At 44.1% G+C, this 18,388-nt stretch overlaps 2 protein-coding genes across 3 annotated transcripts; one reads left to right on the plus strand and one right to left on the minus strand.

Moving 5' to 3' along the window:
• Positions 1-2,104: 2,104 nt before the first annotated feature.
• Positions 2,105-4,883, minus strand: LOC121542346. The gene is made up of 6 exons (XM_045208366.1): positions 4,601-4,883; positions 3,755-3,944; positions 3,092-3,542; positions 2,824-2,934; positions 2,507-2,631; positions 2,105-2,309 (listed from the first exon to the last, which is right to left on the minus strand). Exons 1-6 carry the CDS (start codon positions 4,760-4,762, stop codon positions 2,266-2,268), a joined length of 1,083 nt encoding a protein of 360 aa, XP_045064301.1. The 5' UTR covers positions 4,763-4,883; the 3' UTR covers positions 2,105-2,265.
• A 4,832-nt stretch (positions 4,884-9,715) lies between these two features.
• Positions 9,716-12,962, plus strand: LOC121542345 (uncharacterized protein C1orf189 homolog). 2 transcript variants are annotated; one of them, XM_041851746.2, is made up of 4 exons: positions 9,716-9,907; positions 10,015-10,051; positions 10,222-10,348; positions 12,301-12,962. In XM_041851746.2, exons 2-4 carry the CDS (start codon positions 10,023-10,025, stop codon positions 12,400-12,402), a joined length of 258 nt encoding a protein of 85 aa, XP_041707680.1. In that variant the 5' UTR covers positions 9,716-9,907; positions 10,015-10,022; the 3' UTR covers positions 12,403-12,962. The 2 variants fall into 2 exon arrangements, with proteins under 2 accessions (XP_041707680.1, XP_041707679.1); XM_041851745.2 differs by having other exon boundaries at positions 10,011-10,051; positions 12,301-12,960.
• The last annotated feature ends 5,426 nt before the right edge of the window (positions 12,963-18,388 follow it).

Here is an 18,388-nt window from a genome sequence, read left to right on the forward strand (position 1 = left end):
CATGTCTAGTATTATCAGTTAGTTACCATGCCTACTAGTATCAGTTAGTTACCATACCTACTAGTATCAGTTAGTTACCATGCCTACTAGTATCAGTTAGTTACCATGCCTACTAGTATCAGTTAGTTACCATACCTACTAGTATCAGTTAGTTACCATGCCTACTAGTATCAGTTAGTTACCATACCTACTAGTATCAGTTAGTTACCATGCCTACTAGTATCAGTTAGTTACCATACCTACTAGTATCAGTTAGTTACCATACCTACTAGTATCAGTTAGCATGCCTAGTATTATCAGTTTGTTACCATACCTACTAGTATCAGTTATCATGCCTAGTATTATCAGTTAGTTACCTTGCATATTATTTTCAGTCAGTTACCATGCTTACTAGTATCAGTTAGTTACCATGCCTACTAATATCAGTGAGTTACCATGCCTACTAGTATCAGTGAGTTACCATGCCTACTAGTATCAGTTAGTTACCATGCCTACTAGTATCAGTTAGTTACCATGCCTACTAGTATCAGTTAGTTACCATGCCTACTATTATCAGTCCGTTACCATGCCTACTATTATCAGTCCGTTACCATGCCTACTATGTGTTATGGGTGCCTACGATACCTGAAGAGTCGCATAAAGTAGCATTTTGAAACAGTCAGATTGGGACCATAGTGTATATGTTTTGTCCTCAGTGCCAGTGCCAGTCTCAGTAGTGATAGTGCTGTTTAAGACTATGTGGTCACCTGGGTTTACACTAACATAACCCTCAGAACTCTGATGTGGACAATGTGTCAGTTTTTACGGTAATGCTGCCTGTCATTCATTTCTTACTGGAAGGGGATCATTCACAAAGAGGGAGGGACCAGAGACAAGATACAGACAAATAAAGAAAAAGAGAGAGAGGGAGAGACAGACAGTGACAGAGAGGAAGGAAGGAAGAAAGAAGGGGTGAGAGGGAGATGTAGATTCGTAGAGAGGTCGACAGGTGAAGAGAAAAGGGTATCTGTATGACATCAGACTGTCTGAAGGTTGTTTATAACACATGGACCAGTGAAAATTGAAACGTCTACAGTACCCAAGAGGTAAGGCTTTATGCAAGAGGTCATAATGGTCACATAATAACGTATGAGCAATGATGAAAATCTCCAACTGCAAAAGGCCTAATAAATTAATAATAATGATACAAATAAAATACATAAAAATTAAATCGGAGTGGCTGCAGATCCAACTTTTCTATACCTCTCATTCCGACGGCTAAAAGTCCTGAAGCTTCTGCGCATGTGCAGGATTCCCTACTTTACGCACAGTCTCTGTTCTACTCGTAGAGAACAAGCTACTCTGGTGAATGGTGCTCGTTTAATAAAGTTAGATAAAAGCTGAATCAATGTCTGCAAGATCACAATGATAGTATTGTACAAAACAGAACCACATATAATAGCGTAGCATAACGTTACTGTAAGACAAAACATTTCTTATGACATTTCAGGATGATTGTACGAATGGGTAAATTTTTCTCTCATGTGGCCAAAACTCAACAACACGCGCCACTAGGGAAAATGTGTGCTATGATTGAAACTAAACACAGGTATGCAGATGCTGCATGGACGTTTCACCGGTAAAACTTGAAGATGTATCATTCACAATTGACTGAGAAATATGAAGGGAGGTTTACGAGTAGATCAGAGACAGTGCGTAAAGTAGAGAATCCTGCACATACGCAGAAGTGTCGGGACCTTTAGCTGTCTGGAAGAGGGTTCCAGAAAATTCTTATCCGCAGCCTTGGCATAAATATAATATAGCAGAGGTTATGTCCTTCCCTCTGACTGGAGCTGGTTGTCCAGGAGTGTGTAACAGTGGAGAAAGAGAGGTACAGTATCCACAGCCAGTTATGTCTATGATATACAATATATGTAGAGCACAAGGCATCAAGTGTCTCAGGCAAACTGCTAGAGTTAAGAAGATTACTAGTGGATGTCGATTAAGGCAGCCCCCCGCACCTCTCTGATTCAGAGGGGTTGGGTTAAATGCGGAAGACACATTTCAGTTGAATGCATTCAGTTGTACAACTGACTAGGTATCCCCCTTTCCCTTAGATCTGACAGTCATAACCACACACACGCATGCGCGCACGCACACACTCAAGCATACACACTCCCGCACTCAACACACCGAGGTACTGATATACACCCAAACATTCAGTCAGTGCTGTTTCTGATGTTGTGTGTTTGTAGCGTCTGGTTGGTCGATGAGCTGTCCTATCCATCATCCTCCTAATAGGTGTCCCATTGTGATCGACAGAAACAGCCCTGAGAGAGGGAGAAGGAGAAAGAGCGAGAGAGAGAGGGGGAGGGAGGAGGAGAAAGAGAGAGGGGGAGAGGGAGAGAGAGAGAGAGAGAGAGGGGGAGAAGGAGAGAGAGAAACACACTAAGAATGAGAGAACACTTCAGACTGACTGACAGTCCAATGACACGTGTCTAAAAACATAAGGAGGAGGTGACAGTACCTGTGGCCTCTGTGTGTAGTTTGGAGCCGTCCGTGTTGGTCACTTGACAGGAAACAAAGGTTTTCAGTCCCTCCTTCTTATCCAATGAGCAGTTGAGCAGCACTGTACTACACAATGGGATGGGGCTTTGGGGAGGAGAAGCGGGATACAGTATGTGTCATAACCAGGAAATGTGGTCAGGAAAAATCTAGAACCTCACTTAGAACTTAGAACCCTATAATAATGACCACAATAACATGAAAACATATTTTTTGAGCTTAATAAGCCATGAATGAGTGATCGAGTGAGTGAGTGAGTGAGGGAGAAAGTGTGTGTACCTGCGGTAGTTGATGTTGAGGTTGGCAGTCATGACAGGCCCAGAGAGGTAGGTGGCGTGGGTCCCTGTTACAGTGTCAATCATGGTGGCTATTGCCCCCCCATGGACGTGCCTGGAATCACACACATCATTTATCAACGTTACACTTTGACTAAATATTATGTTTGAACGCTAGCAGTTGATTGTGTCATTTTTACAGAGATACACACACACACAAGGACAAACATTGTCACAGTATACACATGTACACACACACACAAGCAGCTCACCCCGGGGGTCCCTCCAGTAGGTGGCCAGCCTGGAACACACACACACACACAAGCAGCTCACCCCGGGGGTCCCTCCAGTAGGTGGCCAGCCTGGAACACACACACACAAGCAGCTCACCCCGGGGGTCCCTCCAGTAGGTGGCCAGCCTGGAACACACACACACACACAAGCAGCTCACCCCGGGGGTCCCTCCAGTAGGTGGCCAGCCTGGAACACACACACACAAGCAGCTCACCCCGGGGGTCCCTCCAGTAGGTGGCCAGCCTGGAACACACACACACAAGCAGCTCACCCCGGGGGTCCCTCCAGTAGGTGGCCAGCCTGGAACACACACACACACACTTCTGCTCCTGCTTGTTGACAAACATGTCGTACTCGAACGCTGCTCCCTGATGTTCCGCATGAACAGACGAGCCTTCGACTGAATGATCTTACTCAGATACACCCCACCTTGGAAGGAGAGACACATGGTTACACACATCATCTTACTCATACACTACGTCCAGGATAGGAGAGACAAGGTTACACACATACACTGTTTACTTTACATTTTAGTCATTTATCTTGTCCAGAGCGACTTGCAGTAGTGAGTGCATGCATTTTCGTATTTATTTCGTACATACACACACACCATTTGTGGAAGAAACCCTTCCTTACTGTACCTGTGGCGTACTTGATGGAGCGGTTATAGCTGGGCAGATTTCTCCAGACACCCCACTTATTCTCTCCCTCCTCCGTCTCTACCTTACACTGGTTGTTATAGTGCTCATACACACGCCTCATGTCAGAGCCCCAGGACGAGTTGGGCAGGCTGAAGTCCCGTGGCTGGGAGGAGAAAGGCCAGGGCAGCACCTAGTGGACAAACACTACTATTACACTCTCATCCATCCTTTATTACAGTATTATCTGACTGAGTACAGGGGGTCCCACTGTATGACAACAGAACAGAATGACAGGGCAGAAACATCCAGAACGTAATACAATACAATACAATACAGTTCACAATGCACATTGTGGGAAAAAATACTGTTTCTATCGGCAGTTACGTTCGGGATTAGGGAACAGTTAAGATCAAGATAAACCATGAAAAATGTTTAGGTATGAATCATGACTGACATGTTCTCACTCACATTGACAGTAGGCTATAGTGACTCACATGTTCTCACTCACATTGACAGTAGGCTATAGTGACTCACATGGTCTCACTCACATTGACAGTAGGCTATAGTGACTCAAATGTTCTCACTCATATTGCCCTTGACAGTAGGCTATACTAATGTTATGGAACTCACATGTTCTCACTCACATTGACAGTAGGCTAAAGTGACTCACATGTTCTCACTCACATTGACAGTAGGCTATAGTGACTCACATGGTCTCACTCACATTGACAGTACGCTATAGTGACTCATATGTTCTCACTCATTATGCCCTTGACAGTAGGCTATACTACTGTTATGGCTGTTTGTAGCTAGCTAAATATTCAGTGGCTGTGTTTCTGGACCCACCGCCATGGTTCGGACACTGTTGACAGAGGACCAGGGATGCTGGAGAGACCCTCTTGAAGTCATTTGTTGTCTGATGTTGGCGTTGAAATGTCCCTTTGAGATTTCACGTCCCATTATTTGGCACAGTCCCCTGGCCATCTGCTGCGCTCCTATTCGTATCATGATGACAATGTTGGGGTAAGATTGCCCAGCCCTATTCTGATGTAACTACAAGTAAATTAGCTAACATTAGCTAGCTAGCTAACGTAACTGTTTGAATGTTAAATGACGAGACAGAGGCATTGATGCGAGTCACCAGTCTTGTTCAGTATATTGCAATCATCCGGGTATCTCAAGTCCACCGGTAAAACACTGGAGTTGCAGTAATTAACATTTACCAACAGATGGCATCATTGTGCCATCTTCCACCCATAACATCTTCCCTTTTATAAAATAGGACAGGAGCTGTCAATTCACTAACAAAACAAACCTAGTAGTAATTTCCAACATGCACAGTTTAGTATTATATATATATATTTTTTTCTTTTCTTCAGTTAACCACTTAACACATTTTGATACTCTTCACTTTTATCTCTGTCAACAATCCCTAATGGGAAACCTACAGATTAAGTATTTTTGGTGGCTGGGACAGACGCCCGCAGCGTGAAAAGACAGGGGGCTTGTCTGCGTGGACTGCGGGCTCCCGCACAGGCGTGTCACCTGACTGTCAAAGGGGAGTATTGATGGGCGAGGGAGTGGCCGACCTGTGATCCCCTGGCTCTTCGCCCAGTGCCTCAGGCCCCATGTGACTTGCTGGGGTTCCGTCTTTTGTCATGCGACCCCTATGACCATCAGAATTCTGAGTAGATGCTGGCTCAGCAATCCGAAGGTCAACCCTGTTATGACGGTACAGTGATCCATTCACTTCGACCAAGTAGGAGCGTGGTGCCACTTTCTGTACACAGGATCCGAGTCTCCAGAGGCCCGTCCGGTCCCCTGGTAGTGGCTTCATTCGCACCGTTTCACCCACCCTGAGCTCAGGTAAGTCTTTTGCTGATTTGTCGTAGATGAACTTGGAGACCTGTCTTCTGTGACGTAGCTTCACCAGCACGTCTGTCACCACACATGGCTCCAGGAGAGTGCTTGCTACTGGCAGAGCTGCTTTTAAACGCTGTGCCATGAGGCGCTGGGCCAGGCTGCTATCCATGCCTTCTGTCGGGGTATTGCGCCACTGCAGGATTGCTTTCCAGGCATCTTTGCCCTCTCGCAGAGCTTTTTTGCAGAGGTTCTTTGCGATTTTGACTGCCGACTCAGCCTTCCCATTAGCTTTTGGGTGTCGTGGCGATGAAGTGACGTACTCGAATTCCCATTCTGCAGCAAATTTTCGGAACTCACATCCGGAGAATTGGGGTCCATTATCTGAAATTACCCTATCTGGCTGGCCATAGCGGGCAAATTGAGCCTTGCAGCGTTTGATCGTTGTCTCTGCTGAGAGGTCGGGGTGGAGGTCAATCTCCAAGAAGTCTGAGTAATGATCAACTACCAGCAGAAAGTCTTTGCCACTGTGCTGGAAGAGATCTGGACTTACTATCTGCCAGGGGCGCATTGGTAGCTCGTGGGACATCATCGTCTCTCTCTGGTGCTCAATGGCATATTCATTGCAGATTGTGCATTTACTGACATAGTCTGATTTCACTCTGCATTGCTGGCCAATACAGTGTGTCACGTGCTTGTCTGTAACAGGCCTCACCTCCTATGTGACTTGAGTGCACGCGCGCCAACATCTCAATGGCGCAGAGACCGGGGAATAACGACTCTCTGACCCTTGAATATTACTCCGTTTTGAACACTGAGCTCTTCTTTGACTGGCCAATATTCTCTGATGGCTAAAGCAGTTTCTTCCTTGCAGTCGGGCCAGCCCATCAGAATCACAAACCTCAATGCCTGGAGTTGCTCGTCCCTGTCTGATTTGTATAAGGCGCTGGTCCGTAACATTGAGGTAGTCAGCCTGGTTGATGTGTTCAACATCCACTTGCTCTGTTTGTAAGCTGCACACTGCGTGTTGTTCATGCATGGAGCGTGTATGAGTGCCTGATGCAGTAGCCCTGCTGAGCGTGTCACTCACATACATCTCTGGCCCTGGCTTATACACCACCTTGAGGTTGTAGTTTTGTAGGGCCAGTAGCATGCTCTGCAGTCGTTTCGGGGCATTCAGGAGAGGCTTGCTGAATATAGCAATAAGGGGCTTGTGATCTGTCTCTGCGGTAATATTGTCACGCCCGTACAGGTAGTGGTGGAAGCGTTGGCATGCAAACACAATGCTGAGGCACTCCTTCTCTATCTGGGCATAGTTCTGCTCTGTTGGAGTGAGTGCCCTAGAGGCGAATGTCACAGGCTGGCCCTCTTGCATGAGGCAACAGCCCAGTCCATACTGGCTTGAGTCACTCTGAATCGTGACAGGTTTTGACACATCGTAGTATCGCAGTACAGGTGTCTGGGTGACCAGTTGTTTTATTTCCCTCACCACTGTGTCATGTTTTGGGAGCCAATGCCAGATGGTGTCCTTGTCCATGAGCCTCCTTAGTGGTTCACACACTTCAGAGAGCCGCGGTAGGAACTTGGCCAGGTAGGTGACGAATCGACGAAGCGCTGCACTGCCTTCACGTGAGATGGGTGGGGCATATCCAAGACAGCCTTCACTTTTTCTGGATCCGCCTTCAATCCGGTGGAGGACAAGATGTGCCCATGAAAGCGAACCTCTGGCACTTTTAACTGAAGCTTTTTTATGCTTAGCCTTAGCTTGACCTGTCTGCATCTGACCATCAGGGCCAGCAGCTTGGCGTCATGGTCACATTCTGCCTCCTCATCACTGTCCCCACAGCCCACTACGAGGATGTCATCTGCTATGGGTTCCACGCCACTGAGTCCCATCAACAGCTCGTGCTGTTTCCGCTGATACACCTCTGGAGCCACGGAGACACCAAACGGGAGCTTCAACCACCTCTTCCTGCCCCAGGGTGTCCAAAAGGTGGTCATGTAGCTGCTGGGCTCGTCAAGCTTGCACTGCAGGAAGGCATCTCTGGCGTCCACGAGCGTGAAGACTCTGGCCTTTGGGAGCTTGTAAAGAACATCCTCCAACGTGGGCATAATGTAATGTGAACGTCTCAGAGCCCGGTTGAGGTGTATAGGATCAATGCATATCCGTAGCTTGTCTGGTTTCTTGACGATAACCATATTACTTATCCAGTCTGTAGGCTCGGTGACGGATATGATGTGGCCATCTGCTTCGTATTTGTCAAGCTGAGCCTTCGTAGCTGCTTTCATGGCCACTGGTACATTGCGGGGTGCACACTGGACAAGCTGGATTGCTGCCTCCAACTCAAAGTGGACTTCGCCGGGAACTGACTCGACCGGTGCGTTGAAGACATCATGGTACTTGCTTAGGAGTGTCTCCTTGCTCAGGGGCCCAGCCTGGACTTTGTCTATAATCTTAAGATCAGCTGGGATGGTGAAGTTAATAAGCCCAAGGCGCTCACATGTAGAACCTGACAGTAATGGCTGTTGACTAGCCTCAACTATTTCAAACTCAAGAGTGTGTTTCTGGCCACCTAAAACACACTCTGTCACAAACAGGCCTAAAGAGGTCATGAACTGGCCTGAATACAGTTTCAGCTTGGTGCTACTCTGTGTGAGTTTGTCTCTGGGCCCGAGCCTCCTTTTATCTTTAAGGCTCATAACGTTACATGTGGCCCCTGAATCTAGCTGGCATTGCTGTGGTTTATTATTAAGTAGCAGAGTGACAAATACATTTTTTCCTTTTGTCCTATGCACTCGCTAGCATATACATCCTATGTGCTGTTGTTCCCTTCCTCTGTGTTTATTTCAATGGAGTGCACTTTACCCTCCTTTCTCTTGCTTTTCATGCAGGCCCTTGCGAAGTGATTAGCTGTCCCACAGGATTTGCATATTTTTCCATAGGCTGGGCAGTGTTCTTTTCCTCGTCCATGAGAAATGCCACAACATCGGCATGCATTGGGGTTGTCTACTGCAGAGTTGGCTGTAGTATTAGCATTAGCTGCGGCAAAAGGGAATTTCTTTACTGCCTGCCTGAATGTAGCATTTACATTGTCCATATGTTGCCTTTCTAGCTCCATGGACCTTATCAAGCAAGCTCTGCTGCACGGCATGTCTCCATTGCCAAGACCAGTGTCAGGTCACGTTCTCTCAGCAAACGTCTGCGGGTGCCCTCATCAGTTATGCCAAGCACTATCTTATCTCTGATCAGTTCATCTCTTAAAGTACCATAGTCACATGTAGCTGCCTTTTCCCTTAGCCTAGTGACAAAGCTGTCAATGGACTCCCCGTCCTCCTGTTTGCAACAACCGAAAACATAACGCTCGTAGATAACGTTCTTTGCTGGCTTAAAGTAAAGTTCGAGAGCATCAAGAATAGCTGTAGCATTACCTTGCTGAGCTGCTGTTAGGTTCAGGTTGTGTTTGTATACGTGTCGGCATTCAGCTCCCATTATAGTCCTCAAAGTGGCAGCCACTACCTCATCGTCCTTTTCCCGAAGTCCCGTTGCTAGTGCATAGTCCTCCCATTCACCTCTAAACGTATCCCAGTTTGTACTCCAATCTCCGCTGAGCTTCATAACGGCGGGAGGGGGAATGTTCGCTGCCATGTCTAAACGGTGTTAACAACCCTGAAGCTAACTAGCAAACTCAATCTAGCTAAGGACAATTCCGGCGAAGTTTTACTCAACTAAGCTTTTTTTTTTGTAAACCAGAACAGGTGACTCTAATTTGCGGAAAGCATGATTAGTTATCCCACTTCTGACACCATGTTTGAATGTTAAATGACGAGACAGAGGCATTGATGCAAGTAACCAGTCTTGTTCAGTATATTGCTATACATCCGGGTATCTCAAGTACACCGGTAAAACACTGGAGTTGCAGTAATTAACATTTACCAACAGATGGCATCATTGTGCCATCTTCCACCCATAACAGTAACGTTACGGTTACCAACAGGGACGAAGGGCGAATACGTCATCCTGGTCATGTGACCTATATCGTTCACTGTGATTGGCAGCGAAGGAAGGCCTTTTCCGGCTACATAGGTTAGTTACCATGCCAACGTAGACAGCCTGTCCTCCATCCTTTGAGACGCTGACATTTCTTAATCCTTTATTAGTTTATTGTACCCGTTTTTGTTAATGCAAGATACTTTGTGACAATTTACTTCAAATAAACTGCCAGCAAGATGTTTGGTTGCAAGGAACGACGTTCCAAAAACAAACTTGTGCAGAGGGCGAGAGAAATAACCAAGGTAAGCATGTCACTAGGCAACACATAGACAAACAAGTGGTCAGATAACTTTATAGCTAAGTACCTGGAAATGTTTTATAGTATGCATTTTCACTCTTTTCTAGAAAGATGGCGAGATGACAAACCGCATTGCAGAGCTGGGCAGGTGTGTAAAACTATTCAGTTATGTACTGTTGGGCTAATTGTAACTGTAGCGTTTGATATGTTGCAGATTCTCTCTCTCTCTCTCTCTCTCTCTCTCTCTCTCTCTCTCTCTCTCTCTCTCTCGCTCTCTCGCTCTCTCGCTCTCTCTCTCTCTCTCTCTCTCTCTCTAAGTATCCGTGGTGTGATGCAAAAGGCTGAGTTTGAGGGCTCCACCCAGGCTGGTTCCATGAAGACCCTGACGCTGAGAGAGCTGACCCAGCAGAGAGAGACTGCGCTGGGAAAGACTGCTCTGACGCTGGTGAGGGGGGGATGCTGAAACAGGGCCCTGTCTCCTCAGCAACACTAAAAAAGTACTTCCTCGCGGAATTTCAGAATGTTAAAAATAAATGTCCCCACGTAATAGCAGAAAAAATTAAATAGCTTGTATTTATGCATGATATATGAAAACAATTTTCTAAACATTAACAATGATTCATATTTGTTCATATTTAAGCTACGGTTTCATTAAATTGGGGTTTTAAAACTTGTTCCAAGGTCAAATAAATGCCCCCAATGCAAATCACTGTGAATGGAATACATATTGGCTTATAGAGCAAACACTATTCTAGGTGCCACAGTAGAAGTGTCGTAGGGAATACTCTGTAGGGTCTGTAGAATGTAGATATGGTATAATTTCACAGGGCTCTGAATAATACAGAGTGTTGGTGGACTTTTACTGTGGTCAAACAGCTTAAAATGGGGTGCCTGGACACCATATGGTACAAATATAGCACTGTACGGGAAGGAACACTCTGTATTATTCAGAGCCCCATGAAATGACACCATATATACATTCTACAGACCCTACTGAGTGTTCCCTACAATGCTTCTACTGCGGCACCTAGAATAGTTTTTGCTCTATAAGCCAATATGTATAGCACATACAGTGATTCGCATTGATGCCAATGGAATGGGTGGAGTAAAAGGCCAGCAACACTCCATATTATTCATAGCCTCATGAAATGACACCATTACATTCTACAGCCCTTGAGTACTTCCCACCCCACTTTTACATCGGCACAATTAATCGTATAGTGTCCAGGCATCCCATTTTAAGATGTTCGACCACTGTAAAAGTCCAGCAACTCTTCCTATGACCTAGCTTTTTCTTCTAACTCATCTGATTTGTATTCTAGGGACTCTAGTGAGCACACTGGGCCCTGGTTTTATGGACACACAATCAATCGCTTCTCCTGTGTGCCATTTGTCTGTGCAATGCAACAAAAAATACAGTACTTTTTTTCTTAAACATTACATTTCAAAATTGCATCCTTGAACAATAGCACCAGTAAATAAACAAGAATCATACAATCGAAATATATATATATTTTTTAAATGTTTAGTGTATCTTTTTTTTAACCAGTAGGCTATTATTATGTTCTTGACATTCATTTACTTAAGTGCCAACCATTTTCTCAATGTGCTCCACCTTATAATATTCTTTATCTTACTATATATAAAGTAGTAATTCTCTTTAGTTTTTTCCCCCATGTAGTTATTATAGTTTTCCTAATTTTAACATTATACGCTATGCAAAGTTGCAAAAAATACTGATTTCGTAGCAGACACATAGCGTTTTACCGCAGACTTTAATTTTGAAGGCAAAATCAGGAAACCTGAAGTATAAATGTGGATAGGATCCAGCTAGTGTTGCTGCCATGAAGCTGTTCCCTGTCTCCATACCATTTTAGAGACCTTGTTCTCTTAGGGGACGTCATTAAATAGCTATAATCAGCCCTTTCATGAAGGTTCGTAGCATTATATCTCTAACCTATTCCTCTGACTAAGGAAAATGAATGGGTTTATTCTTGCTAATTTGTGTTGCAGTGTCCTTTACACACATACACTGTCAGAGCAATTACACATTTGTAATACCAGGTGGGGGTAAAAGTAGGCTATAAATTGTCAGGATTTCCATATAGGACACACCAATTTATCAAATGAATGAATTGCTTGCATTGTCCATATTTGTACCAAGTGGTTCTCTGTAGCTCAATTGGTAGAGCATGGCGCTTGTAACGCCAGGGTAGTGGGTTCGATCCCCGGGACCACCCATACGTAAAAATGTATGCACGCATGACTGTAAGTCGCTTTGGATAAAAGTGTCTGCTAAATGGCATATTATATTATATTTACCAGAACTTGAACTACGGCTTCCCCTGTATCTACAGTACATGCTCTCCATGATGTCTGCTTTCTGTATGTGTGCAGGTCCGTAGAGCAGCACTGCAGGCCCTCCTGGAGCATGAGAGACAGCAGTACGTCATAGAGCTCAACAGACTGGGCAAGGCCATCTACAAACAGAGAGTCTAGACTCTAGTCTCCACTAGACCCATAACAACACCAAAGACCATCTGAAGTTTCTGCTGAAAGCCATCTACCAGCAAGGATGTGTAAACAACTATATAATACTTTTACGTATTAATGTGAAAACATTTACTCACAGCCATCTATAAGCACCTTGTTTACAATTTAAGATGTGTTTTTTCTTTAGGATTACAGTTTTACATCTTTGTCTTTACATAAAAAAAAAAAAAGTCTGATCTGTAAACGTACACATTTAAGTAATTTACATTCCAGTAAACTAATTACTGGGCCTCATGTCACATGACTCATGTCACGTTAACAAAACAGGGATTTGTGTGTCAGTCAGGGAAGTAGCACTGTACATAAACAAAACACATATTTGGTTAACAAACAGGTCTCCTTCACAACCGCAAGCAAGACACCCCCATAAAAATCAACGAATACACAGTCTGTCATTTGTCCGTTCAGTAGAGCTCTCTACTGGTCATTTGCTTCAGTTTTGAGGAGTAATTACAGTGCCTTCGGAAAGTATTCAGACCCCTTGTCTTTTTCCATATTTTGTTACATTACAGCCTTTTTCTAAAATTGATTACAACTTTTTTTTTCTCAGCAATCTACACACAATACCCAAATAATGACAAAGTGAAAACAGGTTTTTAGAAATTTTTGCTAATGTATATATATATATATTTTTAAATAGTACCTTATTCAAATCAAATTTTATTTGTCACATACACGTGTTTAGCAAATGTTATAGCGGGTGTAGCGAAATGCTTGTGCTTCTAGCTCCACCAGTGCAGTAATATCTAACAAGTAATATCTAACAATTTTACAACATATACCCAATACACACAAATCTAGTAAGGAATGGAATTTAAGAATATATACATATATGGACAAGCAATGACAGAGCGGCATGGAATAAGATACAGTAGAATATTATAGAATAGAATACAGTATATACATATGAGATGAGTAGTGCAAGATATGTAAACATTATTAAAGTGACTAGTGTTCCATTTCTTAAAGTGGCCAGTGATTTCAATAGGCAGCAGCAGCCTCTAATGTGCTAGTGATGGCTATTTAACAGTCTGATGGCCTTGAGATAGAAGCTGTTTTTCATTCTCTCGGTCCCAGCGTTGATGCACCTGTACTGACCTCGCCTTCTGGATGATAGCGGGGTGAACAGGTAGTGGCTCGGATGGTTGATGTCCTTGATTATCTTTTTGGCCTTCCTGTGACATCGGGTGCTGTAGGTGTCTTATTTACATAAGTATTCAGACCCTTTGCTATGAGACTCGAAATTGAGCTCAGGTGCGTCATGTTTCCATTGATCATCCTTGAGATGTTTCTACAACTTGATTGGAGTCCACCTGTGGTAAATTCAATTGATTGGACATGCTTTGGAAAGGCACACACCTATATAAGGTCCCACAGTTGATAGTGCATGTCAGAGCAAAAACCAAGCCATGAGGACGAAGGAATTGTCCGTAGAACTCTGAGACAGGATTGTGTCGAGGAACAGATCTGGGGAAGGGTACCAAAAAACTTCTGCAGCATTGAAGGTCCCCAAGAACACAGTGGCCTCCATCATTCTTAAATGGAAGAAGTTTGGAACCACCAAGACTCTTCCTAGAGCTGACCGCCCGGCCAAACTGAGCAATCGGGAGAAGGGCATTGGTCAGGGAGGTGACCAAGAACCCGATGGTCACTCTGACAGAGTTCCTCTGTGGAGATGGGAGAACCTTCCAGAAGGACAACCATCTCTGCAGCACTCCAACAATCAGGCCTTTATAGTAGAGTGGCCAGACAGAAGCCACTCCTCAGTAAAAGGCACATGACAGCCCGCTTGGAGTTTGCCCAAAGGCACCTAAAGGACTCTCAGACCATGAGAAACAAGATTCTCTGGTCTGATGAAACCAAGATTGAACTCTTTGGCCTGAATGCCAAGTGTCACGTCTGGAGGAAACCTGGCACCATCCCTACGGTGAAGCATGGTGGTGGCAGCATCATGCTGTGGGAATGTTTTTCAGCGGCAGGGACTGGGAGACTAGTCAGGATGGAGGGAAAGATGAATGGAGCAAAGTATAGAGAGATCCTTGATGAAAACCTGCTCCAGAGCGCTCAGGACTGGGGCAAAGGTTCACCTTCCAACAGGACAACGACCCTAAGCACACAGCCAAGACAACGCAGGAGTGGCTTCGGACAAGTCTCTGAATGTCCTTGAGTGGCCCAGCCAGAGCCCAGACTTGAACCTGCTCGAACATTTCTGGAGAGACCTGAAAATAGCTGTGCAGCAAAGCTCCCCATCCAACCTGACAGAGCTTGAGAGGATCTGCAGAGAGGAATGAGAGAAAACTCCCCAAATGCAGGTGTACCAAGCTTGAAGCATTAAACCCAAGAGGACTCGAGGCTGTAATCGCTGCCAAAGGTGCTTCAACAAAGTACTGAGTAAAGGGTCTGAATACTTATGTAAATGTGATATTTCAGTTTTTTTTTTTTTTTATAGATTTGCAAAAATGTGTAAAACCTATTTTTGCTTTGTCATTATGGGGTATTGTGTGTAGAATGATGAAGGAAAAAAACAATTCAATCAATTTTAGAATAAGGTTGTAACGTACCAAAATGTGGAAAAAGCCAAGGGGTCTGAATACTTTCCGAATGCACTGTATCTAACATGTGAGCTAATTAAGCAATAAGGCCCGAGGGGTTGAGGTATATGGCCAATATACCACGGCTAAGGGCTGTTCTTAGGCACGACGCAACGCGGATATACCACAAACCCCCGAGGTGCCTTATTGCTATTATAAACTGGTTACCAACGTAATTAGACTAGTAAAAATATATGTTTTGTCATACCCGTGGTATAAGGTCTGATATACCACGGCTGTCAGCCAATCAGCATTCAGGGCTCGAACCACCCAGTTTATAACTACATTTAACAAACTGTATTGTAGCTCATAATGACAGTTCCAATCTCTCTAGCCATATAATGACAGTTCCAATCTCTCTAGCCATATCTGGGACACGTTGGTGATGCAGGTTTGGTGATTCCAGCAGACAGACTGTGAAAGATGATGAGCATGCAGACAGATCAGAAACAATGCTGACGTTTAGGCAGGCATTGCAAGACGCCTTGAATGATGTGCGCACACACCTTGCCTTTGACGTGCGCACGACCTGTAACTTCCAGGTGAACAAAAAGGAGAGCTGTCGTTGATAATATCAATAAGAGATCAATCCAGTTTAATACAATCATACAGGGAGACACCTCCAGAACAGAAGCATAGAGCATGTCCAACGGGGCTCTTGGAGACAGGGCCTTTATATTCTAATCAGAGAGTACCAAATGTTCTCGAAAACATCAACCAGAGAGGCTTGAAGTCAAAACAAAAGACAGTGACTTTGCCGGCTGCTACAGAATCACACAGTGTTCATGTCATCAATACAATAATAATCAGTGTGTTCTCGGTCCTTGTACCTTCAGTAGCTCAGGTCTAGTGACCATCAACCCGTTCACAATGAGTGTCACAAATAGAACACTGGTAATCATGTGTATTAAAGAAAGGGAAAACATATAAATATGCTAATAATTGTGTTAATTACTGTTAACTGAATATTAACTTTATTCAACTTAAATATTTCCATTACGCTCTGATTAAACACACACCACACCCAAATGCAATAAAGGTCAATCATACATCTATGCACAATAAAGGTCAATCATACATCTATGCACAATAAAGGTAAATCATACATTTATGCACATTAAAGGTCAATCATACATCTATGCACAATAAAGGTCAATCATACATCTATGCACAATAAAGGTAAATCATACATCTATGAACAATAAAGGTCAATCATACATCTATGCACAGTAAAGGTCAATCATACATTTATGCACATTAAAGGTCGATCATACATTTATGCACAATAAAGGTCAATCATACATCTATGCACAATAAAGGTCAATCATACATTTATGCACATTAAAGGTCAATCATACATATATGCACAATAAAGGTCAATCATACATCTATGCACAGTAAAGGTCAATCATACAGTGAAGGAAAAAAGTATTTGATCCCCTGCTGATTTTGTACGTTTGCCCACTGACAAAGAAATGATCAGGCTATAATTTTAATGGTAGGTTTATTTGAACAGTGTAACAGAATAACAAAAAAATCCAGAAAAAAAAATGTTATAAATGTTATAAAATGTTATAAATTGATTTGCATTTTAATGAGGGAAATAAGTATTTGACCCCCTCTCAATCAGAAAGATTTCTGGCTCCCAGGTGTCTTTTATACAGGTAACGAGCTGAGATTAGGAGCACACTCTTAAAGGGAGTGCTCCTAATCTCAGTTTGTTACCTGTATAAAAGACACCTGTCCACAGAAGCAATCAATCAATCAGATTCCAAACTCTCCACCATGGCCAAGACCAAAGAGCTCTCCAAGGATGTCAGGGACAAGATTGTAGACCTACACAAGGCTGGAATGGGCTACAAGACCATCGCCAAGCAGCTTGGTGAGAAGGTGACAACAATTGGTGCAATTATTCGCAAATGGAAGAAACACAAAATAAATGTCAATCTCCCTCGGCCTGGGACTCCATGCAAAATCTCACCTCGTGGAGTTGCAATGATCATGAGAACGGTGAGGAATCAGCCCAGAACTACACGGGAGGATCTTGTCAATGATCTCAAGGCAGCTGGGACCATAGTCACCAAGAAAACAATTGGTAACACACTACGCCGTGAAGGACTGAAATCCTGCAGCGCCCGCAAGGTCCCCCTGCTCAAGAAAGCACATATACATGCCCGTCTGAAGTTTGCCAATGAACATCTGAATGATTCAGAGGAGAACTGGGTGAAAGTGTTGTGGTCAGATGAGACCAAAATGGAGCTCTTTGGCATCAACTCAACTCGCCGTGTTTGGAGGAGGAGGAATGCTGCCTATGACCCCAAGAACACCATCCCCACCGTCAAACATGGAGGTGGAAACATTATGCTTTGGGGGGTGTTTTTCTGCTAAGGGGACAGGACAACTTCACCGCATCAAAGGGACGATGGACGGGGCCATGTACCGTCAAATCTTGGGGGAGAACCTCCTTCCCTCAGCCAGGGCATTGAAGATGGGTCGTGGATGGGTATTCCAGCATGACAATGACCCAAAACACATGGCCAAGGCAACAAAGGAGTGGCTCAAGAAGAAGCACATTAAGGTCCTGGAGTGGCCTAGCCAGTCTCCAGACCTTAATCCCATAGAAAATCTGTGGAGGGAGCTGAAGGTTCGAGTTGCCAAACGTCAGCCTCGAAACCTTAATGACTTGGAGAAGATCTGCAAAGAGGAGTGGGACAAAATCCCTCCTGAGATACAGTGGGGGAAAAAAGTATTTAGTCAGCCACCAATTGTGCAGGTTCTCCCACTTAAAAAGATGAGAGAGGCCTGTAATTTTCATCACAGGTACACGTCAACTATGACAGACAAAATAAGGAAATAAAATCCAGAAAATCACATTGTAGGAATTTTAATGAATTTATTTGCAAATTATGGTGGAAAATAAGTATTTGGTCAATAACAAAAGTTTCTCAATACTTTTATATACACTTTGTTGGCAATGACACAGGTCAAACATTTTCTGTAAGTCTTCACAAGGTTTTCACACACTGTTGCTGGTATTTTGGCCCATTCCTCCATGCAGATCTCCTCTAGAGCAGTGATGTTTTGGGGCTGTCGCTGGGCAACACAGACTTTCAACTCCCTCCAAAGATTTTCTATGGGGTTGAGATCTGGAGACTGGCTAGGCCACTCCAGGACCTTGAAATGCTTCTTACGAAGCCACTCCTTCGTTGCCCGGGCGGTGTGTTTGGGATCATTGTCATTCTGAAAGACCCAGCCTCGTTTCATCTTCAATGCCCTTACTGATGGAAGGAGGTTTTCACTCAAAATCTCACGATACATGGCCCCATTCATTCTTTCCTTTA

This window comes from Coregonus clupeaformis, chromosome 28 (genome assembly GCF_020615455.1).
Source record: "Coregonus clupeaformis isolate EN_2021a chromosome 28, ASM2061545v1, whole genome shotgun sequence".
Lineage (NCBI taxonomy): Eukaryota > Metazoa > Chordata > Actinopteri > Salmoniformes > Salmonidae > Coregonus > Coregonus clupeaformis.